Raw genomic sequence first — 26,705 nt, forward strand, 5'->3', positions numbered from 1 at the left:
TACAGGGTGGGGACGTCCAAGTGCCTCCAGCTGTGAAATGTGATCAGCACATCTGGGACGTTCTGAGTCCTGCTGCTTAGGGAGTGTAGTTTGGAGAAGGAAGTTACACACATGTGAGAGGGTGTGTGAGTGTGTGTTTGCGCATGTGTGACCATTTGTGTGTGTGGTTTTTCCTGAGTAGGTGTGAGAGTTAGCGTATGTACGTGCCTCAAATATTGTGTTTGATAGACGAGAGAGCGAGAGAGAGAGACTGTATTTGGCAATGTTAACATGTGTTTCCCGTGCCAATAAAGCTTTTCAATTTAAATTGAATTGAAAGAGAGTGAGACAGAGAGAGAGAGAGAAAGAGTAGAGTGAGAAAAAGAGAGTGTGCTTTGGAGAGAGAGAGAAAGAGAGAGAAAAAGAGAGCGAGAGAGAGAGAGAGAAAGAGTAGAGTGAGAAAAAGAGAGTGTGCTTTGGAGAGAGAGAGAGAAAGAGAGCGAGAGAGAGAGAGAGAGAGTCAGGATGTGTAACACATGTTGGAGTCAGCCTTCAGTCAGTCAGTGCATCAGGTTTATGGTGTGTTCTTCAGGGTGAGTTAGGAGTGTTGTCTGTCAAACTTTTACTTCAGATGATCCTGTTCCACTATTGATCACCATTCATTGCTTTCTCCAAGTGTGTGTGTGTGTGTGTGTGTGTGCGTGCGTGCGTGCTAGTCTTTAAAGAGGGTTGGGGAGACAGAGAATGTACGGTTACAAATTGTCTGGGATTAATGTTTAACCAAACCCAATACATTTCCAGTTTGGACAGTATAAGTTGTGGTATGTTATAGTAGTTCACCCTCTCAGTGTTATCTTAGTGCTAAAGCTCTGGCTGTTGGAGGTGATGAATGGGATTGTGATTTGAGTGTTGTTGGCTTTAAGGTGGAGCGCTCTGGGATCTTTGTTCATTTGATTGTTTTGCCTTGCAATGCAGAGTGTGTGTGTGTGCGTGTGTGCGTGCGTGCGTGCGTGCGTGCGTGAGTGAGTGAGATTGATTGACAGAAAAGGGAGGGGGAACAGTCATATGTACATAACTGATTTATTCCACGTGACAGGTCTTTGATGGTCTCAGTATGTGTCACGTGCTTCATGCAGTTTTCCATTCTGACAGATATATTAATGCACTATATGTTTTTTATATTATGTAAAGAGATGTTCTCATCAATTACATCATCTAGTAGTGAGCAGTAAGCTCCAATTAAAATGCATTATATAAATGGCTGATGACTCAGCCCTCCTTACCAGCTTAATGTCACTCTGAGTTTGTGTAGTGTGTGTGTGTCTTTACCTCAAGATACCTCCAATTAATTGTGCGGTGTGTGTGCGTGCGTCTGACATGCTAGTGTGTGTGATGCGCGCACCACTTTGATGCGTGTTATCTAATCTGTGCTCCAGACTCTACCTGTGGAGAGGAGAAGACACTCTATCCAGGTTAGGTCGGTAGGCCCCATGCTGGGCCCTGCCGGGAGGTGCCTTATATAAGAGCTGACGACTGTCAACAAACACCTACTATCTACTAGCGGACGACCGATTAATCAGAATGGCCGTTTAATTAGGGCCGATTTCAAGTTTTCATAACAATCGGATGTCGGTATTTTTGGGTGCCGATTTGCCGATATTTTTTAATTTTTTATTATTATTATTATTTTTTTTACACCTTTATTGAATCTTTATTTAACTAGGCAAGTTAGTTAAGAACACATTCTTATTTTCAATGACGGCCTAGAAACGGTGGGTTAACTGCCTCGTCCAGAGGCTGAAAGGCAGATTTTCACCTTGTCAGCTCGGGGGAACCAATCTTGCAACCTTACAGTTAACTAGTCCAAAGCAATAACAACCTGCCTCTCTCTCGTTGCACTCCACAAGGAGACTGCCGTAAGCCAAGGTAAGTTGCTAGCTAGCATTAAACTTATCTTATGAAAAATAATCAATCATAATCACTAGTTAACTACACATGGTTGATGATATTACTAGATATTATCTAGCGTGTCTTGTGTTGCATATAGTCTGACTGAGCATACAAGCATACAAATATCTAAGTATCTGACTGAGCTGTGGTAGGCAGAAGCAGGCGCGTAAACATGAATTCAAACAGCACTTTCGTGCATTTTGCCAGCAGCTCTTCGTTGTGAGTCAAGCATTGCGCTGTTAATGACTTCAAACCTATCAACTCCCGAGATGAGGCTGGTGTAACCGAAGTGAAATGTCTGGCTAGTTAGCGCACCCTAATAGCGTTTCAAACTTCACTCCCTCTGAGCCTTGGGGTGGTTGTTCCCCTTGCACTGCATGGGTAACGCTGCTTCGATGTGGTGGCTGTTGTCGTTGTGTTGCTGGTTCGATCCCAGGGAGGAGCGAGGAGACGGACGGAAGCTATACTGTTACACTGGCAATACTAAAGTGCCTATAAGAACATCCAATAGTCAAAGGTTAATGAAATACAAATGGTATAGAGGGAAATAGTCCTATAATAACTACAACCTAAAACCTCTTACCTGGGAATATTGAAGACTCATGTTAAAAGGAACTGAAACGTTAGCTTTCTTGCATAGTACATATTTCACTTTTACTTTCTTCTCCAACACTTTGTTTTTGCATTATTTAAACCAAATTGAACATGTTTCATTATCTACTTGAGGATTGATTTTATTGATGTTAAGTAAAAATAAGTGTTAATTCAGTATTGTTGTAATTGTCATTATTCCAAATACATTTTTTTTAATAATGGTATAATAAATCGGTATCGGTATCGGCGTTGAAAAATCATAATCGGTCGACCTCTACTATCTACCCTCCACACACATACACTACATGACCAAAAGTACGTGGGCAGCTGCTCTTAGAACATCTTATTCCAAAATCATGGGCAATAATATGGAGTTTGTCCCCTCTTTGCTGCTTTAACAGCCTCCACTATTCTGGGAAGGCTTTCCACTAGATTTTGGAACATTGCTACGGGGACGCATTTGGCATTCATATTTATACCAAAGGTGTTCAATGGGGTTGAAGTCAGGGCTCTGCTCAGGCCAGTCAAGTTCTTCCATACCGATTTCGACAAACCATTTCTTTATGGACCTTGCTTTGTGCACAGGAAGCATTGTCATTCTGAAACAGGAAAGGGCCTTCCCAAACTGTTGTCACAAAGTTGGAGTCTAGAATGTCATTATATGCTGTAGCGTTAAGATTTCCCTTCACTGGAACTAAGGGGTCTAGCCCGAACCATGAAAAATAGCCCCAGGACATGATTCCGTCTCCACCAAACTTTACTTTCGGTACTGTACATTGGGGCATCCACTAAACCCAGATTTGTCTGTTGGACTGACAGATGGTGAAGCGTGATTCATCACTCCAGAGAACGCGTTTCCACTGCTCCAGAGTCCATTGGCGGCGAGGTTTACACCACTCCAGCCGACGCTTGGCATTGCGAATGATGATCTTAGGCTTGTGTGCGGCTGCTTGGCCATGAAGCTCCTGACTAACAGTTATTGTGATGAACTTGCTTTCAGAGGCAGTTTGGAACTCGGTAGTGAGTGCTGCAACCCAGGACAGAGGATTTTTAAGCTCTATGCCCTTCAGCGCTTGTTCTATGAGCTTGTGTGGCCTACCACTTCGCGGCTGAGCCGTTGTTGCTCCTAGCCGTTTCTACTTCACAATAACACAATTTAAAGTTGACCAGGGCAGCTCTAGCAGGGCAGAAATTTGACGAACTGACTTGTTGGAAAGGTGGCATCCTATGACTGTGCCATGTTGAAAGTCACTGAGCTCTTCAGTAAGGCCTTTCTACTGCCAATGTTTGTCTATGGAGATCACTGGAGATTGCATCGCTGTGTGCTCGATTTATTTTATACACCTGTCAGCAACAAGTGTGGCTGAAATAGCCGAATCCACTCATTTGAAGGGGTGTTCACATACTTTTGAATATGAAGTGTATATCGACATACTATCTACCTGCCACACACACTATCGGGTGAAGGGGAGGAGCAGAGAGGGTGATAACAAGAAAGAGATACATACTTTACTATTTGGAATGTAGGTGAGACTTGTGTGGGGTTGAGAGAGGTAAACTATTTCACAATTGCTCTATGTGATTTTTGCCCTCATTGGAGAAAAACAACTGTTGAGTTGTCCTTTGGCCTGGAATGAGAATAGAAGGTCAAAATAATCAACTCCCTTTGGGTTATTTGCTGCCTTGTGGAAGAGAACCTGTGGCGCTCTCAATACACTTCTCATAGGAAATTAGCCTCCTCTAGTGGGGTAGATTTTCCACTGTATGTGTCCACTTGTTATAGCTAGGTTCTGCTCTGTTAAAGAAAATGTTTTTTTATTATTATTGTCAATCATTTCAGTCAGATGTTTTGGGAAAGTTCAATATGATTCATTAACATAATTTCTCTCTCTGCCTCCAGGGACGACCCCTCTCCTCATCACTCCTACTCTACAGATTGTCAGAGGGCGGTACTTCCCCAAAAATGACAGCCGCCTAGCACAGAGGAACCACTCCATCCTCGTGGGCCGCCCTCGCCTCCCCCCATCCTCCACTCCCTCCCCCTCTCCCAGCTCCTTCCCCTCCCCCAACGGCACCTCTCTGCTGTGGGATGACCTGAGCAGGACGCTGTCCTTCGCCTGGGAGCTCCATGTCTACGGCTCTGCTGGCCTCTTCCTGCTCCTCCTGGCTGGAGCCGCCCTGGGCCTGGCCCTATCCCCCAGCATGCACTGCCCTCACCGCGGTGCCCTGACCCTGGCTAATGCCCTCCTACTCCTGGTGGGCGCAGCAAGAGCAGCCCTGTTCATGATTGACCCCTACGGAACAAGGAAGATTCTTCCCGGCCTGCGGTGACTGCTCTCTATAACCTCCCTCTGCCGTTACTGGTGTGGACGCAGGCTGCCCTGGCACTGCTGGCCATGAAGGGGACAGGAGTGAGTCTGTTGCCCTCTGCTCTGGAGCGCCCTCCTCTGGTAGCTGTATTGGCTGTGTTACAGTGCACCCTGCTTCTGGCTGCTGACCTGCTCTCCCCAGCCCTGTCCCCAGCCGTGCCTGTCACCCTGCAGTCTCTGTCTCTCTGCTGGGGCCTGGCTCTCTGTCTGGGCTACCTGTGCTACATCTTCCCCCGCCTCCGCCATCCCACTGCCCAGCCACCTGTCCTAGAGGAGGGGAGGGCCGTTAAAGCCTGGCCGGGGCGTAGGAGGGCAGGGTTGGTGCTGGGTCGTGTGCTGGCAGTGTGTGCCCTCCTGGGGGTGCTGTGCTGTGGCCTCCATGTCCACTCCACCCTGTGGCTATACGGGATGTTGGGGGACTGGAGGCGCTTCTGCTGGGGCTGGTGGCTGGTGCACTTCTGGGCCCGACTGTTGGAGCTGGCCTGGGCCTTTTCTCTCCTCCTATTGGGATCCTGGGTGTTCTGGAGGCCCCGGGGGGCCCGAGACAGAGGAGATGGAGGAGCAGGGGAGGGCAGGGCGGGAGTAGATCTCCCCTCCCCTGGACAGTCCTCTGGGTCGACACACAAACACACCTGCTGGGCCAAGATAGTCCAGAGCCTGACAGGAAAGCCCTGTGGGAAGTCAGAAAGTAACGGAGTGGGAGGATCAGTAGGAGGAGGGGCAGGGGAGCTGCCTAATAACTGGGCAGGGCAGGAACGCTCGGGGGCAGACATCAGTAAGAGCCTGATCAGAAACCGTGAGGCTCCACCCTCACAGCCGCGCTGTGTCAAGGACAGCAACCGAGGCCGCAACCAGAGGGGCAGGTCTGCAGAAAGGGGTATGTCTGACGGGTCCACAGGGTCACTGCTGCGGCTGCAGCCGTTAGGTCGGCCACTACAGCACTCTCAGAGCGGCAGCCTGGAGCAGGAGAAAGAGTCAGGGGTGTCTCTGTATGATTTTGACCTGCGACCCCCCTCCCCCATCGATCTGGGTCGCAGCATCGATGAGGCCCTGCACCGTGAGCACCTCCTCCATGGGGGCAGCTTGTTCCAGCCCCTGTGTGGCCCCTCACCCACTCCTTCACCAGGCTCAGCTGTCAGCCAGGGGGGGCCCTGGCTCCGCAGGAACAGCGACCCCCAGATCTCTGACAGCAGCGAGGACCACTCAGCCCGTACAGAGTTCTCTGTGCCACTGGGGGGTAGTGTGCTCAGCAGTGTTCCCAGCAGGCAGGTCACTGCTCCTCCCACGCCCTCTAACCAGGGGCATCGCTGGGCCGGGGATGGGGGGGTCAGTGTCCCTTCCTCAGTGTCCTGTCCCGTTTCCCTGCGCCCCTCTAGAACCTCCACGGGACATCTCGGGAACGAGGGAGGAGACGACACGAGGCCGTTCCTCACCCCAGACTCTGAGACACAGAGTGGGAGGGCAGGCAGGGAGGATGGGAAGAGCTACCTGGAGGTCAGCAGGCAGGATGACTCTGCCAGCATCAGCAGTGAGATTATTAACCTCTGAACCCTCAACTCCAACCCAGGACATCTGGACCAATGACCAAGCCCCAAACAAAACCATCAAGAACCAAACTTACGTAATACCTTAACTCTTAGGTGATAACTCGTAACTATATCTTGTCAACTAGATAGACTTTATCATAAACATTGACTCAACTACATTCAAACTGCCATGTGAATCATGGACAGAGGACTTATTTTAAGAAACTGAGGGAAAATACAGAAAAGCTTCCCCTGACTAAAATAGTTGTGTTATATGGGACATTATCCAGTGTTTGCTCTAAATCAGAGTGGTTCAAAGGCTGCTAACTGGGATCAGATTCTGCGGCAGAGAGCACGGGTTCAAACAACAGAACACACACACACTCATGCCTACAGATACACACCTGTGTACCTTTGATGCACTCGCTACATTTCAAGCCTCACATACTGCAGCGCATACATTTACTCTTTGTAACACTTCTGTTTAAGGTGGTCTTGAGAGAACAGAGGAATGGGCACAGGATTCATATTGATGACAACCCAGGGATTCCTTAAAATATCTATTGGTCATCCCTACAATTCCCTCTGAGGATCCATTTCTTAGATACCATGTTTTATGGATGTATGTAAAATATGAACGTGGTAGCTCCTACTTTTATGAAAGCCATGGTGCTCCCTGTGAAAATGTCTTTATATGAATTTATTGACTTTGTTTGCGTTGATAGTATTAATCTGCTGTCTTTGATATGTCAACTTGATGCATACATCCGTTAATGTGTTTTTAGGATATGTGCCATAAACATTGATAATATCGGTGGTTGTTTTGATGTTATGCTTCAAAATACATGAATAACGCATTACCTGACTGACAATGGTGTCTTTCCGTAGTTCCTCTAGCAGGAAAGTAGCGTAGAAGTCCACACTCCAAAAACATAGGATTGCTAGTTATCGGCTCATAATTGAGTTGCTGTTTCAGTGCAGTCTGCCTTGTATGTAAATGTGATGTTTATTACATAAGGAAAGCAACCGCCTAGAGATACTACTGCAGAAAGAAAGTTGACCTGTGTAGCTGTGGCTGATGCCTGGAGCTCTAGCTAAAATAGTTCCTGCTAACACTAGACATTCTAAGACATTTTTGTTTGAACGTGACGCTGGTACATTTCGCCTGCTGATTCTAGTACATTCTATCATCACGGCCCGTCAAAGGATATGACTGCATTTTAACATTCAATAATCCTGGCAACAGTGTAAACATATCCACAACATTTGATCATTTGCAGCATATCAGTGTATACCGTGGACTTGAGTTATTTTTAGCTGTACTCATTGCATCACACAGTTAAGCTGTGTTGCATTACACAACGCTGACCTACTGTGAAGCACAACGCTCCTGTACTATAGTAGTACTTTACAGATGTCTATAAGCCTAGACCTGAGCACTCTAGACTGAAGTATTTTTATTACAGAAAAAAATCATAAGTATATTATGTGACATAAGAAGGTATGTAAATGCGGTTCTTTTTTTCTGTTTGTAAATAAAGGTATTTACTGTGAGGACAATCGCAAGTTGTCTTGCTGAAGTATAGAACAGTTGTCTACTAAGAGAGTGATAAATGGCGCTGGCTTGGGGAGGAATATTGGAAACAGTGACTGTCCAGCCCTAATTTAGGATGTTCAGGGATAGAAGTGTTGAAAAAGGTTTCACAACTGTACCTGGAACTGCTACAATGGTTAGTGTTTAATGTTTAGGTGTTAAAGATCAGTGGGAATGGCACGTCCTCATTTGGAGCTGCATCATTTCAAAACTGTTCAAAACTGTTCAGTGATCTTGAACGGAGCTCAGAAGTCAATCCCATATTTCCACTTGAGACCCGGGTTGAGTAAAATAGGCACAAAATGAGAGAACATGTTTTGAAACGGTGTGAAATGGGGAGGTACTACCGGAAGCCGTCCAATAAGAAACTCATGCATTTTTTTCTGTTTCAAAATCCTTCCAGACGTGTCCTACTGAACACAACCCGGGTCCTTGTGTGACAGGATCTCGTGTTTCCTGTTTCCTGCCTTCCTCAGGGTCAGTGCAGTCTCTCCCTGTGATGTGAAATGGTTGACTTGTGTGGTATTTACAGTACAGTACAGTGGGATTATGTTGTTGTCTACATTTCATTGACCCCGTCTGATTTCAGTGTACTTTGCTGTTTCTCTCGAGGTACTGTAGAAATCATCCTTATAACCACAGGTCCAGGATCAGATTACCCTACCTCCAATTCTATCCTTAACCATTAGGGTGGGTGAAGAATATTTGACCCTGTATCAGTGATCTGGGGCAACTTCTGCCTCCTTTATTTCATTATGGGTTTGAGGAGAACCTTCATCAGTGACTGACAGTTGTGGGGATGTTTGTGGTGTTTCCTCCACCAATGCGGTATGTGCCATACTACAGTAAACCAATCCGTTCTCCTCTCCAAACAGTAGTGACAGTGCAGAGGTACAGTAGTAGAGATATTAAAACATTCATTTGCTCATTGACTCGGTTTATATATGAAGTTGTATTATTTTTGTGCTGCTGCCTCTTATCTGGTTTCAAATAAACATGAGAAATAAAATAAACATTGAAATCAGGTGTTTTTTATTTACAGTAGTTAGACAGTATGTCTTTGCTGCTCATACTTACAGTATTATGTGTTATTACATTTTTACATGCAGTCACGTTCTTAAGACCTGCAGTGTGCTTTAGATAATGAAGACAGTCCTAAATTGTTGTGCGAAACCGCAGCTGAGTGTTTTCCATCTTCTTCTTATAGTCTTCATCAAACTGTTCACTCTGGGCCACAGTGAAATGGTTCTTCCAGTCACCAACCTTTCCTGGAGACAGACACAGACAGACAGACAGACAGACAGATATATTGATAGTTTGATCATTCAGTAGATCCAGTATAAAGTATTCCAATGTCTCCACACCAGGTACAGGCACATATGTGTTGGTGTCTGTGACGGCGTTGTGTCTCTCAGTGTGTTCATGTGTGTCTGTTGTGATAGCTGGAAGAGCTGAGCGTCAGCAGTTTAATGTTTATTTCTCTCTCTCATTCTCTCTCTCACACACACACACCTTTGCGCATAAAGGGAGATATCTTAAAGTCCATGACTGGGTTGGTGGAGTAGTTGGCCATGCTGTTCTTCTTCATTATATCAAACTGCACTCCTCCTTTCACCCTCTCCTTCTCCTCTGCTGAAGGAGACAAACCTAGGAAGGAGCACAGCCTGTCCAGCTCTCTCCCCGTATCCTGTAGGATCGCATACACACTGGATGTAGAAACAGCTAACCTCCTAGAGCAGCAGTTAGAATGGCTCTTGAGAATATGTGTGCACTGAGCTCATTAGATGCATCTTAATAATACTGTAACACATATCCAGCATCAGCATTCTACTCACCTCAACCATGTCCTCATAGAAGAGGTAGAGGATTTTTGAGTGAGTCTGTTTCTTCTCCCACCAGCCAGTCACATGGTCGTACCACGAACCAAACACCACTGAGGAAGTGCAGAGTAGACAAATTCATAGTGTGAATGGGGACTATTATCACTTGCTCATTCAATCACTCCTTTATTCTCTCCTTCACTCACTCTTTCCATCCATGAATCTCTGTAAGAAGTTGTTCCAGTCTCCTGGCTCTGGCTCGGCCTGGTTCATACGGTCAAAGTGGAAATAAGACACTGCATTGTCCTTGGCATTACGGGCCACATACACTATCTGCAGAAAGAGAGAGGGATATTGCATTTATATATAGTGGTTATATAGTGAAGGAACATAGAGAACAAGTTACAAATACTGTACCCTGCAGTTCTTCTCCCAGAAGGACTTGGGCAGCAGCTGGACTGGGAGGTGAGTCTTGATGAGGCGAGGAGATGTGGTTAATTTGTCCAGCACCTCCACCCCTAGGACAAACAATATAATAATGCTAAATAATGTTTGATGGATATTATCACTGTTCGGAAGATTCTGTCATGATATTAACTACTTTATTTACTGCTTTGAAGACATCAGCAATTTTTTTACAGAGAAATGACAAAATAGTAGAGGTATGATTATGTTTTCCAATGCTCTATTCTAACCTGAAGGATAAAGAGGAATGAGCAACTCCAGAAAAGGAACTTTCTCAAAGATGGGTCTCTGACGCTCAGGGGCTGTCTGGACAAAATACAGCAGGTCTAGAATGTAGGAGACCCATGTGGTTCCTAAGAGAGGAATACAGATAGGGTAAAACGTACACAGTCATTCATAAACCCAAACACAATCTTTAATGAAACATCAATCTCAGACAGAGAGACCTGCTTTGGGGTAGGTAGCGATGAGAATGTCATCTGGTCTGGCCTGGAAGTTCTGTACATTGTCCCAGTTGTCAGTGAAGTAGTTGATCATGGAGACTCCATGGAAGTCAAAGAGTTTTGGTCGAGGTGGCAGCTCCATCTGTAAAAGTGGGACATGTATTCGATCAAGGATCACCACAGTATTGTTTATGCTTGGATATATTAAGTGATCTGGATGGTTGTATTATTCAAACATAGAGAGGAATATTGCTCCATTGATATGATCGCCTACAAATGTTAACAAAGACTAAGTCTTAATATTTCTCAAATTATGACAGTTAAAACTACACGTACTACACGTGAAAGCAATTCCTACAAACCAAAATAATTGACTTACCCTGTTCTTTCTGAGTAAGTTACCTCAGGGTGAATGCACTGCTTACAAAATGACTCCTCTTTTATTCTCTGTGCTCCTCCTTTCCTGTCTCCTCCCCCATTCTCTCTTCATTCTTTTACTCTTCAGGGTCGGGTTTGTTTTGGATCTACTCCAGAGTTGAAGGGCTTTTCTGCTCTCCCTCACAGTATTTCATGTCAATACTAAATCACCAGGGGGCACTGACACTACCAGAAATACACCACTGGGTGGCAGCTGACCATTGCAATGGCTGCTGGACACAGGATTGAGCAAACAAACTTTACCTAAAGTTTACCATATGCTTCCCAGTTCAAACAGTCCACGCATATATTATGACAACATTTTGTGACGTTTTTGTACGTTTTGGTGTTCAACACCATATGGTGGGTTTCTTCACGGCTATTCAAGCAAACATTTTTTTCTTGAGGTTAGATGTTTTTCTGTGATTGGTCAACAGTTGGGATTTTTTATTAAGTGCTTGTTGTCATTCAATGACAGAAGACTAGTTTTCATGCACATTTTCACTTGAGAAATACTGCACCAAATCTCTTAGTTAGATTACCCAACTAAGACCTCCTCGGCAAAAACTTCCAAGTTAATTACAGATTTCTTGAATGAGCTTAGATCAATTCTCACTATTTTGAGGAAATGCACTGGCTATGTTGTTGACAAGCCGCCTCAAGAGATACAAACGGTAAATATGCCACGTTTTTCTTGTTTTTCATGTGAATGGCGTTTGCTTCACCTTGCCAAGTTCTGCTAGGAACAAACCCAACCTATGTGTGCGGATGCCTTTACACACCTGACCGGACCTCAAACATACTCAATCACCCACCTTCCATCAAAGCACACACATACAATTACTCACCTGATAGGCTACTGAGTGGGCAGTGTCCTGGGGTAGATAGTGTCTTTGTCTTTTCTTTGACCTCAAACTTCCTGCACAGTCTTCAACACACTGTCTAAATGACTTTTCAACAGTGTGGGTGTGTCTAACTCTTACCTGACCAAAGACTAGGCTGCAAAGTGTGTGCCCGTGCAATGTGTGAGGCGTGTACACATCTTTCACCTACTGCACCAACCTTTGATCACCCAGTTGCTTGTTAGACGACCAAAATCAATACAAAAATATACTCTGTAATGTTACTTGGTAAGGAGGTTTGGTGAGGAGGTCAGATGTCACAGGTAAATGTTCATACAGTAGTTGAGGAGATCCAGAGTAAATCCACCTTTAGTAAGGTATGTGTTAAGGTTCTCACAGGCATAATGAACAACGTGTGTGTGTGTGTGACATGGGACATTTTGTTAGTCCCCACAAGATCAAATGTTAGTTCTATGGGGTTTAAAATTAATGTTAGGGTTAGAATTACGTTAAGGTTTAGGGTCAGGAGATACGGTTAGTTTTAGGGTTAGGGTTAGGCTTTTGGGTTAAGGTTAGGGTTAAGGTTAGTGTCCCCACAAGGTTAGCTGTACAAGACTGTGTGTGTGTGTGTGTGTGTGTGTGTGTGTGTGTGTGTGTGTGTGTGTGTGTGTACACCATCATTCACAGCGTTCTTTTGGAGAGATTGGAAACCCTAATACGGCTACATGGACAAGTTATTGCCTGGTTTAGATCTTATCTGTCTAAAAGAGAGAGATATTCTATACATTCTACATATTCCACCCCTTGGTGATGTCATTCGGGAACAAAATGTCAACTTTCACTGCTAAGTGGACACACAGCTGTACATTCAGATGAAATACTGTGAAGCCACAAAATTGTCTACCCTGGAATCCTGTGTTTCAGACAAAGGGAAGTGGATGGCAGCAAATGTTTAACTTTTACACTCGGACAAAACAGAGATGCTCTTTCTAGGTCCCAAGAAACAAATGGATCTGCTGTTGGATCTGACAATCTTGATGGTTGTACAGTCGTCTCAAATAAAACTGTGAAGGACCTCAGCGTTAATCTGAACCCTGATCGCTCTTTTGATGAACCTATCAAGGGCAGATTTTTCAGTCTTTGTAACATCTATAACTTTTTGCCCCAAAAGGATGCAGAAAAGCTCATCCATGCTTTTGTCACTTCTAGATTAGACTACTGCAACGCTATACTCTCCGGCTACCCGGAGAAAAGCACTACATAAACTTCAGTTATTGCTAAATACTGTATGTCTGCTAGAATCTTGACTAGACCCCCAAAATGTTATCATATTACTTCAGTGCTAGTCTCTCTATGCTGGCTTCCAGTTTAAGCTAGGGCTGATTAAGGATTTACTGCTAACCTACAAAACATTTCATGGACTTGCTCCTACCTATCTCCGATTTGGTTCTGCCATACAGTGCATTTGGAAAGTATTCAGACTCCTTAACTTTTTCCACATTTTGTTACGTTACAGCCTTATTCTAAAATTGATTCAATCGTCCCCCCCCCCCCCCCATCAATCCACACACAATACCCCATAATGACGAAGCAAAAACAGTGTGCTTAGGTTCGCTGTCCTATTGAAAGGTGAACCTTTGCCCCAGTATCGTGGAAATTCCTACTGAGAGAGACTGTGTCATTTCTTCAAACAATCATCTTTATTTAAATGCCAGAGACTGAGTTTGATATAAATTGTCTTACGCTGGCTCATAGCACTCATATATGTTAACGCCATGGATCTGTTCATTGTCACTCTTCTTATGCTTCTCAAAGTGTGTGGCCCTATCACGACTCAGGATATGACCCAGTTGCAGCCACAGGAGGTGGATAGTACAGTTCTCATAATATGTATTATACAAGGGGACAGGCCAGGGCAGGTCGAGATCAGGCAGGTCATTAATCCAGGGCAGAGTCAAAGAGGCACACAACAGCAGGCAGGCTCATTGCAGGCAGAATTGTCAGTAGTCCAGGGCAGAGTCAATGAGGTACAGAACGGCAGGCAGGCTCAGGGCAGGCGGAATGGTCAGAACCGGGAAGACTAGAAAACAGTAACTAGACAGACTTGAAAATGGGACAACATGCTGGTAGGACTTGATGGGACAAGACGAACTGGCAACAGACAAACAGTTAACACTCGTATAAATACACAGGGGATAATGGGGACAAATGGGAGCCACCCATTGGGGGGTGGAGACAAGCACAATACAGATGCAATAGATCAAGGCGTGACAGGTCCTCACCCCCTTGGCCGCTCCAACGGTGGGCTTCATGAGTGCTGCACAAAGCTGGACAAACGGGTATTGGAGGTGATTTACATGGGACGGGTGATGAATTTCACCTAATCACAGAGTCCACTGACCACTAAGGATGGAATGTACAGTATCTTACCCCAGATGAGGTCTGGCGTAAGATAAATGGTTATGTCTCATACCTACCTGCACTCAACGGCAAGTATCCATTGATAACCAACACATTAAGCTTAACCAGGTTGAAAACAACTTCACCAAAATTTGTATTAAGGGAATTTGCACTTACCTTGGAAAAAGGTGAATACAACTTTATCACCTGAATGCTAGGTATATTGGTTGATACATTGTTTTGATAATAATTACAATGCATGTAGCAAGTGTAAAGAAGGCTTATTGTGAAGTAAGATTTAACAAGTAGCACAAGCGTTATGCAAAAATATATTAACAAAATTACATTTCGGTCTTTTGTTGTTGTCCCTAGGTACATAATCATCTGTGAGGACTGACTTCCCTCTTGACTCTGGTTTTGCTCGCCAGGCAGAGAAAATTGCAAATGCACTGGAAAACAATCAGCTTGAGTTAGCAAACTATTTGTCAGAGAAGCTGGTCCTAGACTATTGCACCCATGTGATAACAAGTGGTGATTTAGGTGCCTCTCTGGTGAAAGAGGACTTTATTCTGAACTCATTTGTAAAAAAAAAAAATAAAAAAGAATTGTGACAAAGCTAAATTCAATGGTTTTACAGCTTTCTAATTTTTTTGATATGGTTACCTAGGTATTTCTTGGCAGACCTTGACCACATGGCTGGTGTGGTGTTTTATTTCTGCTTTCTGCCAAATGAGGAGAGTTACACACTTCACACACCAGTCAGAGTTATACTTAAACTACATCTTTAGTAATAACAAGAGCTTTGCAATAGCAATTTGACTTTCAATGACGCGCCATCTCTAATGAACCATTGAAAGTACCAACAGAAAAGTAAGATCTTTTATAGCCAAGATACACCCCTCTCAACTTACATGACGAACCACAGATCTTAGGAACAGTTCACAAAGGGACTTTATAATTGAGAAAGGAGTATCCCTTAGCCATATAACATTCGCTATAAATTATCGTTCAGTTTGGTCCCTAAGACGAGGTTCTAACCTCGTTCCTGGTACTTCATAGCACAGAACCATTACTTCATGTTATCTGGAATGCTCTTTAGGTTTTATCACCTAAAGACATCGTAAATCTCCTCTGTCAGTACTATCTCATAGAGGCCCATACTCAGTGGAACACACACACAATAGTTAACAGAATACTCTATTCTGTCAAATAAAACAATCATTATAATGCAATACAAGCATAAAAACATAATCTTGCAATTTTTCACGACACAATTTTCGACTCTGTCAATCACTACATTCTTATCGGCAGACTTAGTAGCCTCGGTTTTTCTAATGACTGCCTTGCCTGGTTCTCCAACTACTTTGCAGACAGAGTTCAGTGTGTCAAATCGGAGGGCATGCTGTCCGGTCCTCTGGTAGTCTTTATGGGGGTGCCACAGGGTTCAATCCTCGGGCCGACTCTTTTTTCTGTATATATCAATGATGTTGCTCTTGCTGCGGGCGATTCCCTGATCCACCTCTACGCAGACGACACCATTCTATATACTTCCGGCCCGTCCTTGGACACTGTGCTATCTAACCTCCAAACGAGCTTCAATGCCATACAACACTCCTTCCGTGGCCTCCAACTGCTCTTAAACGCTAGTAAAACCAAATGCATGCTTTTCAACCGTTCGCTGCCTGCACCCGCACGCCTGACCAGCATCACCACCCTGGATGGTTCCAACCTTGAATATGTGGACATCTATAAGTACCTAGGTGTCTGGTTAGACTGTAAACTCTCCTTCCAGACTCATATCAAACATCTCCAATCGAAAATCAAATCAATAATCGGCTTTCTATTCCGCAACAAAGCCTCCTTCACTCACGCCGCCAAACTTACCCTAGTAAAACTGACTATCCTACCGATCCTCGACTTCAGCGATGTCATCTACAAAATTGCTTCCAACACTCTACTCAGCAAACTGGATGCAGTTTATCACAGTGCCATCCGTTTTGTCACTAAAGCACCTTATACCACCCACCACTGCGACTTGTATGCTCTAGTCGGCTGGCCCTCGCTACATATTCGTCGCCAGACCCACTGGCTCCAGGTCATCTACAAGTCCATGCTACGTAAAGCTCCGCCTTATCTCAGTTCACTGGTCACGATGGCAACACCCATCCGTAGCACGCGCTCCAGCAGGTGTATCTCACTGATCATCCCTAAAGCCAACACCTCATTTGGCCGCCTTTCGTTCCAGTTCTCTGCTGCCTGTGACTGGAACGAATTGCAAAAATCGCTGAAGTTGGAGACTTTTATCTCCCTCACCAACTTCAAATATCTGCTATCTGAGCAGCTAACCGATCGCTGCAGCTGTAAGAGAGTAATAGGATACGGCATGTGTCAAAATTGATTGATTGCTGACCTTATGACCTGATGACGTGTACTGAATATGTGCCCCCGCCCCGCCCCCCCTGTTCGTGTGGTCATGTGTTAGAGGGTGTTTGAACTTTTGGGGCCCATGCCCCCCCTCCACCCCCCAGTTTTATCTCCCTTATGGTTGTTATCTATGAAGCAGGAATGTCTGGGGGTATAGATAGCGCTGGGACATAGGCATTATAAATGTCCAGAACAAGCCATTTTTAAGACCTGAATATGTGTGTGTGTGTGTGGGTGTGTGTGGGTGTGTGTGAGAAACAAGGAATGTGTGTGGGTGTGTGTGTGTGTTAGAAACAAGGTCCCTTGGGCATTGTGTCCATTTCAGGCTTTAAACAACAATTAAACAGCCATCTAAATAATGTTTCTCAGCCTAGTTTCCTATTGAGTTCTCTTTATATGTACAGGCACAGAGCTTCCAGATGGCTCCAGCCTAAGGATTTTCAGTGCATGTACACACGGGGAGATTAGAATCCCAAAGAAAAGATCCTAAAGGTACTTTCAGATTCAGGTTTATCATGACAGCCGCTTTATGAAAGGCATTTACTTATGGCTAAACAGCTTCTACACAGTTTATTAATTAATGCTGTGGGATGAAATTAGGTGTTTCTAGGAGGTCTTAAACAGATCTACAGTGAAACAAACATGTACACTTTACACACATATTTATTGACTTTTAAAAAGACCACAGTAACATGTCAGAATTTGTGCAAAGGCAACGAAATCTGCTAGGGGATATTAAATGTACAACAGTAGTATTCTGTAACAAGCAATACGTGTTAAACATGAGGCACATGCAATCATGACCGCCTCTTTATGAAAGGCCTTTAATTAGGTGTTTCTAGGAGGGCTTAAACAAATATACAGTGAAACAAACATGGACACTTTACACACATATTTATTGACTTTTAAAAAGACCACAGTAACATGACAGAATTTGTGCAAATGCGACGAAATCGGCTAGTAGATATTAAATGTACAACAGTAGTATTCGGTAACAAGCAATACGTGTTAAACATGAGGCACAGGCAATCATGACAGCCTCTTTATGAAAGGCCTTTAACTATGGCTAAACAGTTTTCTACACATCTTATTCATTAAAGATGTGGGCATACCCAGGATTTACAGGCAGGACGTTTGATCTACACAGGGAGGGAAAACTTACGGAGTTATGATGGAGCGGGCAAGCGTCTTTGAGTTGGTGAATTCGAAACGAATAATGGTCTTGTAGCTCCCTTCAGTAACCACGAGCACAACCGTTCCATGATTTTAACTGGTGGCTTTATTCTGTAGTTTCAGTGAGAATTATCCCCTTCAGTGAGAACTATAAAGTAAATTAAAAATACAGTTAAGCACACTCTTACAACATTATCTTAGGAGTGACTTATTAGCTTGGTATAACTCTGAAGTGCTTACATACATAACAGTTTAACCGGCGTTATAACGGGTTCAGATTAAACACATGAATAAAGGAAAAAACACCTCATTGGCTGCTTATTACAGAAGGGAGGAAATCAAACTTCACACTTATTATTCCTGGCATGAATTCACACTTCATCCTAACATACACTCTTCAACCTTTATGAACTACACCCGATGACATGAAAACTTAGCTAACGCAGCGCAGGATTGCCTTCCCTACAAAAGTGTGTTGCTACAATAAGGATCCCCAGTTACAACAGTATTAGCTACGTAGTTCCGCTTGTATTATCATTTTCCCACAGCGGACACATAAACAATACAAACAAAAGACAAGGACATAACCTGTAAGTCTAACTGTCAGTTACAGGTCGGGGCTAACAGGACCCTTTATCTGTAAGAAATAGTAAACATTTTGGAATTATAACATGTGTTAAAATGTAGGTACTAAATATTTTGAATTAAATCACTGGTTTTAAAAATGTATCTCACGCTTTAACGATAGGGGAAGAGGTCATTTCATATTTCGTTTTAGGGGGGGGTTATTAACTTTATGGAAAACAATATTCACACAAACAACACCGCTTAGAGCAGCTTGGAGATTATTAGCCATGTAAACGGGGAGCAAAAGAGCGGATTTAACCAACTCTGTACAAACCCCGACACGGGGTATGATAACTCTGACGCGTACGTCTAATGATTATTGTAGATGTTTACAACTGAGGGAGTTGACAGTAGGTCAATGAGATGTATAAAGGCAAATTGACATAACGGACCTCAAAGACCAACAGCCTACTTAATAATATAGAATGCAGGGGTGTGTAATGAACATGTAACCATTATAAAACTAAAACAAACAAAAAAAAGTCTCGAAACACACACATAGTTAGGGACAGAACGTGGAGCATATACTTTAACACTGTTACCACAGCTTTAGCGCAAACCCACAGCCCCGAATATTTAGCTGCCAGGACAGATTAAAAAAGAGATGTGAATAAGGGAATCCCTCCTAATAGATATTTCTGAAGGCTACTGGACATAGGTGATTGGGAAGCGACTGTTAGACGTAGATTCTCAGAAGCAATTTATAGTCTTTCCTACAATGGTATGTTATAAAGTTTGTAATAATGTACAACTGTAGGTCTCCAATGTTTTTACATAAAAACACTAATGATGCATGTTTAAATAGTAGTACAATGGTAATTAATTCGAACATGTCTTTAAAAAGTTAGTACTATATATTTTGGGTCTTAAATCAATGGTTTTAAAACAGTATCTCACCCTTTAACGAAGGGAAAATGTCCTTTCCAGCCATCAACCACGTCTGTCACGAAGAAAAAAATACAGAAAATCCGGGTGCGTGCGTGCGTGAGTGTGCGGTACAACTGTAGGCCTCCAATGTTTTTACATAAAATACGAATGACTCTTGTTTAAATAGTAGTACAATTTTGTCATTAATTCTAACACGTCTTTAAAACGTATGTACTAAATATTTTGGAATTAAATCACTGGTTTAAAAAATGTATCTCACCCTTTAACGATAGGAAAATGTCCTTTCCCGACATCACCCCAGGTCTGTCACGAAGAAAAACGACACGGAAAATCAGGGTGCGTGCATGAGTGTGCGTGTGACGGAGCAGCAGGAGTGTGTGTGTGTGTGTGTTTGTTTCAAAAACAAAGGGTGGGTGGGTTGCATGTAGCCCCATTCTATCTGTAGAGAATCGTTTGAAACAGGGGCCCAAGCATCGAGATATAGCCCCATTCTAATCTGTGCAGACAGAATAGACATCCCCTCCTGTTGTTTGAATTCATAGCCTTTGTTCTCTAAACCAAATATCCTGTATCGGAGGAACCGATGAAACAGACAGTATTAGGTCTTTTTGTATGAAAGGTCTACGAACGTTGGAACATCTACAACTATTGAAGATGCAAAAAGGGGTTTTCAGAAAAACATTTGGTTTGCAGATATGTATTATTATAAAAATAATATAACATTATTATCATAATCTAAAACACTTTAAAGGAGCTCTAATTCAAACATGCAAGGATATATATATATATATATATATATGATACGATTACCCACTTTAAAACTGTTGCTGCAAAATCACTTCTCAATGGGTGTACATTTCAAGCTTTCAACAACAATAAACCAACCAGCTCAATAATGTTTCTCAGACTTACACACTGTTGAGTTTTCCTAGTTAGTAAAGAAACAACCACTAAGTCAAAACTACACGAATTGCCATTATTTTAGTTAACAGCCACCCATGGTTGAATTTGGTACTTTTTCTTTGTACATGCACCAAGCCTCCAAGGGGGGTGACAACCGTATTCCTAATGAGAAATATAGTCTAATAAAACAAATGTCTGCATAATGAAAGACATGGAAACTGTAGCCAACAATGTATTTTGAGCTGTTTTAAACGGGGATATTGTCAGTAAGGTCACAAACTAACAATAGACAATAGTTATTGTGGGCGGTTTAGGGTTAAAATATAGGGGAAGGATCAGGAATGTTAGAGATTTGGTCACTGGGGCGATTTTGAAAGAGCGAGATTAGAACCACAAAGTAAGAGGGTGGTAAGAGATCCTAAAGGTAATTTCATATTTCGGTTTAGGTGTTATTAACTTTATGGAAAACAATATTCCCACTATCTGGATTATAAACATGTACGTACATAGAGAGCCAACACATCAAGTATAACAGGGATGAGTGGGGATTCATAGTACAGCAGGAGGCTTCTGTAACCTGCAATACGTGTTAAATATGTTTTACATACATCCATGACTGAATGGTTTCACAAACTACCTTTAAAGATTTTGTAAGAAAGTTGTAACAGGCCTCATTCACCAGTCTAGAGATGAACCCAGAGACACCAAAAACATCAACGTTTAGACCAGCTTGGAGATTATTACCCATGTAAGGGGGGAGCAAAGATGACAACCGTATACCTAATGAGAAATATAGTCTAATAAAACAAATGTCGGCATAATGAAAGACATGAAAACTGTAGCCAACAATGTATTTTGAGCTGTTTTAAACGGGGACATTGTCAGTAAGGTCACTGAGACTAACAATAGACAATAGTTATTGTGGGCGGTTTAGGGTTAAAATATATGGGAAGGATCAGGAATGTTAGAGATTTGGTCACTGGGGCAAAAGAGGGAGATTAGAACCACAAAGTAAGAGGGTGGTAAGAGATCCTAAAGGTAATTTCATATTTCGGTTTAGGGGTTATTAACTTTATGGAAAACAATATTCCCACTATGTGGATTATAAACATGTACGTACATAAAGAGCCAACACATCAAGATATAACAGGGATGAGTGGGGATTCATAGTACAACAGGAGGCTTCTGTAACCTGCAATACGTGTTAAATATGTTTCACATACATCCATGACTGAATGTTTGGTCACTGGGGCGATTTTGAAAGAGGGAGATTAGAACCACAAAGTAAGAGGGTGGTAAGAGATCCTAAATGTAATTTCATATTTCGGTTTAGGTGTTATTAACTTTATGGAAAACAATATTCCCACTATGTGGATTATAAACATGTACGTACATAGAGAGCCAACACATCAAGATATAACAGGGATGAGTGGGGATTCATAGTACAACAGGAGGCTTCTGTAACCTGCAATACGTGTTAAATATGTTTTACATACATCCATGACTGAATGGTTTCACAAACTACCTTTAAAGGTTTTGTAAGAAAGTTGTAACAGGCCTCATTCACCAGTCTAGAGATGAACCCAGAGACACCAAAAACATAAACGTTTAGAGCAGCTTGGAGATTATTACCCATGTAAGGGGGGAGCAAAGATGACAACCGTATACCTAATGAGAAATATAGTCTAATAAAACAAATGTCTGCATAATGAAAGACATGAAAACTGTAGCCAACAATGTATTTTGAGCTGTTTTAAACGGGGACATTGTCAGTAAGGTCACTGAGACTAACAATAGACAATAGTTATTGTGGGCGGTTTAGGGTTAAAATATATGGGAAGGATCAGGAATGTTAGAGATTTGGTCACTGGGGCAAAAGAGGGAGATTAGAACCACAAAGTAAGAGGGTGGTAAGAGATCCTAAAGGTAATTTCATATTTCGGTTTAGGTGTTATTAACTTTATGGAAAACAATATTCCCACTATGTGGATTATAAACATGTACGTACATAAAGAGCCAACACATCAAGATATAACAGGGATGAGTGGTGATTCATAGTACAACAGGAGGCTTCTGTAACCTGCAATACGTGTTAAATATGTTTTACATATATCCATGACTGAATGGTTTCACAAACTACCTTTAAAGATTTTGTAAGAAAGTTGTAACAGGCCTCATTCACCAGTCTAGAGATGAACCCAGAGACACCAAAAACATCAACGTTTAGAGCAGCTTGGAGATTATTACCAATGTAAGGGGGGAGCAAAGAGCTGATTTACCTCTACGGTCAAATGCATCTATAGTTTTGAATGAAGTGGTCGTTGCATTCATTTAGATGATTTCAACATAGTCTAGAACCAGTAAGAACATAGATTGAATGACCTGCTGGGGGTCACCGGCCTCAGATTAGAGGTATCTATGTTTAACCCCGGGTGGTCGGCTGATATCTCGACATGCCTTATGCATGATAGTGCACACCTTGGTTTCAAACGATTCTCTACAGATAGAATGGGGCTACATGCTTGGGCCCCTGTTGAACACACACCCACACCCTTTGTTTTTGAAACAAACACACACACACACACACACACTCCTGCTGCTCCGTCACACGCACACTCATGCACGCACCCTGATTTTCCGTGTCTTTTTTCTCCGTGACAGACCTGGGGTGATGTCGGGAAAGGACATTTTCCTATCGTTAAAGGGTGAGATACATTTTTTAAACCAGTGATTTAATTCCAAAATATTTAGTACATACTGTAATGACCTGACTAGATCATAAATGAACAATTGTCCAGACAGAGGCTTGAGTTTGCGAATTGACGGTTTATTGAACCAACTTTACACAGGCTACTGTTTGGGCCGTAGCACACGCCAAATAGATGACAGATAACCCACAAGCCAATCGTGACCTTCTCTTGTGAAGCCCAGACGTAAGAGAGAGAGAACAAAGGCTGAACCTGGTCTTAACTTTCAATGCCCAACCCCCCTCCACGCCACTCCGCCAACCACCAGGATGCCCGGCATCAGAACATTCCAGGCATTCCCGTGATTGGCAGATAGCAGGTTGATTGACATGTCGGACCCCGCGAACACCGGGTACTGGTCAGTACAACACAACCACCTCCTAGCCTAGCACATAACACACAGCTGTCTGTGCGGGTCGCTACACAGCCCCCCCACCACAAAGTCCCTCGTCCCCGAGGGAACAAACAAAGTCTCTGAAGCGACCCGGAGGTCTCCTTTGCCTGCGTGGCCGTGATGGTCGCAGAGTGCCCCTCTGGGAACCAGGGGATGAAGGCAGGGATATGGGGGACAAGGAAGCGGGAACGGGTAATACAGTCCGTGGTTCTGGGGAACCACGCGGTGACACAGGGGGAGACAGGGGGAGTGGGCTGTCTGGAGCCTTGTCTGCGGCACCTGAGGGTGGGTGCCTGGAGAATGTCATTGCCAGAGAGGGGAATTGTGGGGGTTCCTGGGGTTTGGGGAGAAGAGGCCCCTCTGTATGGGGCTAACCTGTCCCGGTGCAGTGCCACCTTTCTCCCCCTGGGAGGAAGCTGCACCCGGTACACAACCTCCCCTACCCTCTCCAGGACACTGCAGGGTCCCACCCAGTGACTGTCCAACTTGGGGCATCTGCCTTTTTTTCCTTAGGGGCTGTAGACCCAGACCAGCTCCCCAGCCACAAAGTGCCTTCCCGGGTGTGCACGTCATAGTTCCTTTTCTGCCTCACACCTGCATTCACCAGCTGCTCTCTGGCGAAGGTGTGGGCTGTCTCAGGCGGTCCTGGAGTCTCCGGGCATACTCCGGCCCCGGAGGAACATGAGGGCTATCCAGGGGCCGACCAAACGCCATCTCCGCAGGGGTGCGGATCTCTCCCCAGCATGAGGAGGGCAGGCGTGCAGGAGGTGGAGTCTTGGACAGCGGAGCGGCATGCCATGAGGACCATAGGCAGGTGCTTGTCCCAGTCACGCTGGTGTTTGGAAGAGACGATGGCCAGCTGCTGTCCAAGCGTTTTGTTGAAGCGCTCCACAAGGCCATCACTTTGAGGATGGAGAGGAGTAGTGCGGGTCTTGTGCATACCCAGCCTCTCACACATGGTGGCGAACACACGGGACTCAAAGTTTCTGCCTTGGTCGCTGTGGATGGACTCTGCAGCTCCAAACCTGCTGAACATCCCCGCTGTCAGGGCGTCGACGATGGTCTCTGCCTCCTGGTCAGGCAGAGCATAGGCCTCGGGCCATTTTGTGAAATAGTCCATGGCCGTGAGCACCCAGCGGTTTCCACTGTCTGTGGTGGGAACGGCCCAACTACATCCACTCCCACCCTCTCCATGGGAGCCCCCACTGGGAACTGTTGGAGCTGAGCATGAGAGCGGCCTGGGGGCCCTTTCTCGCTGTGCAGTTGTCACAGCGGCGACAAAAGTCCTCCACATCCCTCTTGTGCTGCCCCCAGTAGAAGCCCTGACGGAGACGGCGCAGTGTTTTTGTGACCCCAAAGTGTCCAGTCCCCACCCCCCATGAGTACTCTGGAGCACAGCCTCCCGCAATGCTTTTGGGACCACCACCTGCCACCTCTCCTCTCCCGTAGCTGACTCCTTCCATGCCCGCTGTAGCACGCCATCAGCCAGCCGCAGTCTCTCAAACTTCGACCACAACCCTTTGGTCGCGAGTGAGAGCGCTGTCACCTCTTCCCATGGTGGCCTCACCTGCGCCTCTACCCACTGTAGCACTGGCTGTAGGTCTGTGTCCCGTCCCTGCTGCTGCCGCCATTCAGCCACGTCGACAGTCTGCAGCTCACAGCAGACAGGCCCGCTCGCCCGACACACTGTGGCACAGACACCCTCCTCTGCCCGCAGCTCTCTCCCGTCCCTCTCTCCGTTCACAGTGGCGGCAGCCGTCTGCAGTACAGGGCCGACGGGACATGGCGTCGGCGTTGGAGTGGCGTGCCCCTGCCCTGTGCACCACCGTGAAGTCATACGGCTGAAGCTCCTCCAACCAGCGTGCCACCTGCCCCTCTGGCTCTCCGAAAGACATGAGCCACTGGAGAGCAGAGTGGTCAGTCCTTACAGTAAAGGGCAGACCACCCAGGTAGTACTTGAAGTGTTTGACGGAAGCCACAACAGCCAAGAGCTCCCGCCGGGTGACACAGTAGCGGCGCTCATGTTTGTCAAATGTTTTGCTGAAGTACGCCACCACTCTCTCCCCCTCTGGCCCCACCTGGGCCAGCACCCCACCCATGCCCACATTGCTCGCGTCTGTGTCCAGGATAAAGGGCAAGGTGAGGTCAGGGGGCGAGCACGGGGCCTCGATCAGTGCACGTTTGAGGGTGTTGAACGCCTCCTCACACTCCACTGTCCAAGTGAAAGCCTTGTCCTTCGGCAGCAGGCGGTTCAGTGGAGCAGCAACGCTTGAGAAGCCCCGTACAAACCTCCTGTAGTACGAGGCCAGGCCCAGGAAGCTCTTCAGCTGACGCTGGTCGGTGGGGGTGGGCCAGTCTCTGACAGCCCCTACCTTGTCCTCCATGGTGCTGATCCCCTCCTTCCCCACTCGGTGGCCCAAGAAGGACACCTCTCTCCTCATGAAGTGGCACTTCTCGGGGTGGAGCTTCAGACCTGCGGCAGCCACCCTCTCCAGCACACGCCGTAGCGCCCCAGGGCTGACTGGAAGGAGCTGCCATGGGCCAGGATGTCATCGAGGTATACCAGACACTGCTGTCGGGGGATGCCATCCAGCACCCTGTCCATCAAACGCTCAAAAGTAGCTGGAGCGTTGCACAGGCCAAAGCACAGGACCTTGAACTGCCAGTGTCCTCTGTTAGTGGAGAACGCAGTTTTGGCTCTGGCCTCTGGGGAGAGGGGCACCTGCCAGTAGCCGCTGCGGAGGTCTAGTGAGGAGAACCAGGAGGACCCCTAACCAGGTCCAGCGACTCATCGATACGTGGTATGGGGTATGAGTCCTTCCTGGTTACCTCATTCAGCCGCCTGTAGTCCGCACAGAACCTCAGCTTGCCCCCTTCTTCGGAACCATGACGACTGGCGCCGCCCAGGGGCTGTCTGAGGGCTCAATGAAGTCTGCCCGCTGCATCTCCAACACAGCCTTGTCTGCCGCCTCCTGGCGTGCCAGCGGGATACGCGGGGACGCATCTTGATGGGTCGAGCATCACCTGTGTCGATCTCATGCTGCACCAGAAGAGTCTGACCCACCTCTTCCTCACTCAACGCAAAGCTGTCTCTGAATTCAAACAGCAACTGCCACAACCGTTCCTGCTGCTCAGGGTCAAGACCAACAC

At 45.1% G+C, this 26,705-nt stretch overlaps 2 protein-coding genes and 1 long non-coding RNA gene across 3 annotated transcripts in view; 1 reads left to right on the plus strand and 2 right to left on the minus strand.

Annotated features, from left to right (window-relative positions):
- The window catches only part of LOC115102059 (proline-rich transmembrane protein 3), a 32,859-nt gene extending 25,628 nt beyond the window's left edge, over positions 1–7,231 (plus strand). The window contains 2 exon segments of the mRNA XM_029621605.2: positions 4,424–4,840; positions 4,843–7,231. Of these exon segments, the coding sequence (XP_029477465.2) occupies positions 4,424–4,840; positions 4,843–6,440 (2,015 nt within the window). The 3' untranslated portion in view covers positions 6,441–7,231.
- Positions 7,232–9,023: 1,792 nt separating this feature from the next.
- On the minus strand, positions 9,024–12,091 carry LOC115102061 (cytosolic sulfotransferase 2-like). The gene is made up of 8 exons (XM_029621612.2): positions 12,006–12,091; positions 10,744–10,882; positions 10,528–10,650; positions 10,250–10,350; positions 10,039–10,165; positions 9,848–9,945; positions 9,525–9,699; positions 9,024–9,280 (listed from the first exon to the last, which is right to left on the minus strand). Exons 2-8 carry the CDS (start codon positions 10,880–10,882, stop codon positions 9,168–9,170), a joined length of 876 nt encoding a protein of 291 aa, XP_029477472.1. The 5' UTR covers positions 12,006–12,091; the 3' UTR covers positions 9,024–9,167.
- Positions 12,092–17,470: 5,379 nt separating this feature from the next.
- LOC135562858 (uncharacterized) lies at positions 17,471–19,849 on the minus strand. Its single transcript, XR_010460139.1, has 2 exons — positions 19,521–19,849; positions 17,471–18,144 (listed from the first exon to the last, which is right to left on the minus strand). It is a non-coding gene; the product is annotated as an uncharacterized LOC135562858 (long non-coding RNA).
- Positions 19,850–26,705: the final 6,856 nt, after the last annotated feature.

This window comes from Oncorhynchus nerka, linkage group LG20 (genome assembly GCF_034236695.1).
Source record: "Oncorhynchus nerka isolate Pitt River linkage group LG20, Oner_Uvic_2.0, whole genome shotgun sequence".
In the NCBI taxonomy this organism is placed as follows: Eukaryota; Metazoa; Chordata; class Actinopteri; order Salmoniformes; family Salmonidae; genus Oncorhynchus; species Oncorhynchus nerka.

Excerpts from the sequence above, each read along its gene's own strand:
- LOC115102061 (XM_029621612.2), bottom strand. The coding sequence starts at position 10,882 with ATGGAGCTGCCACCTCGACCAAAACTCTTTGACTTCCATGGAGTCTCC. Across the intron at positions 10,166-10,249 it reads TCTGGGAGAAGAACTGCAGG|ATAGTGTATGTGGCCCGTAA; the intron begins GTACAGTATTTG and ends CTCTTTCTGCAG. Across the intron at positions 9,700-9,847 it reads TCTATGAGGACATGGTTGAG|GATACGGGGAGAGAGCTGGA; the intron begins GTGAGTAGAATG and ends GCGATCCTACAG.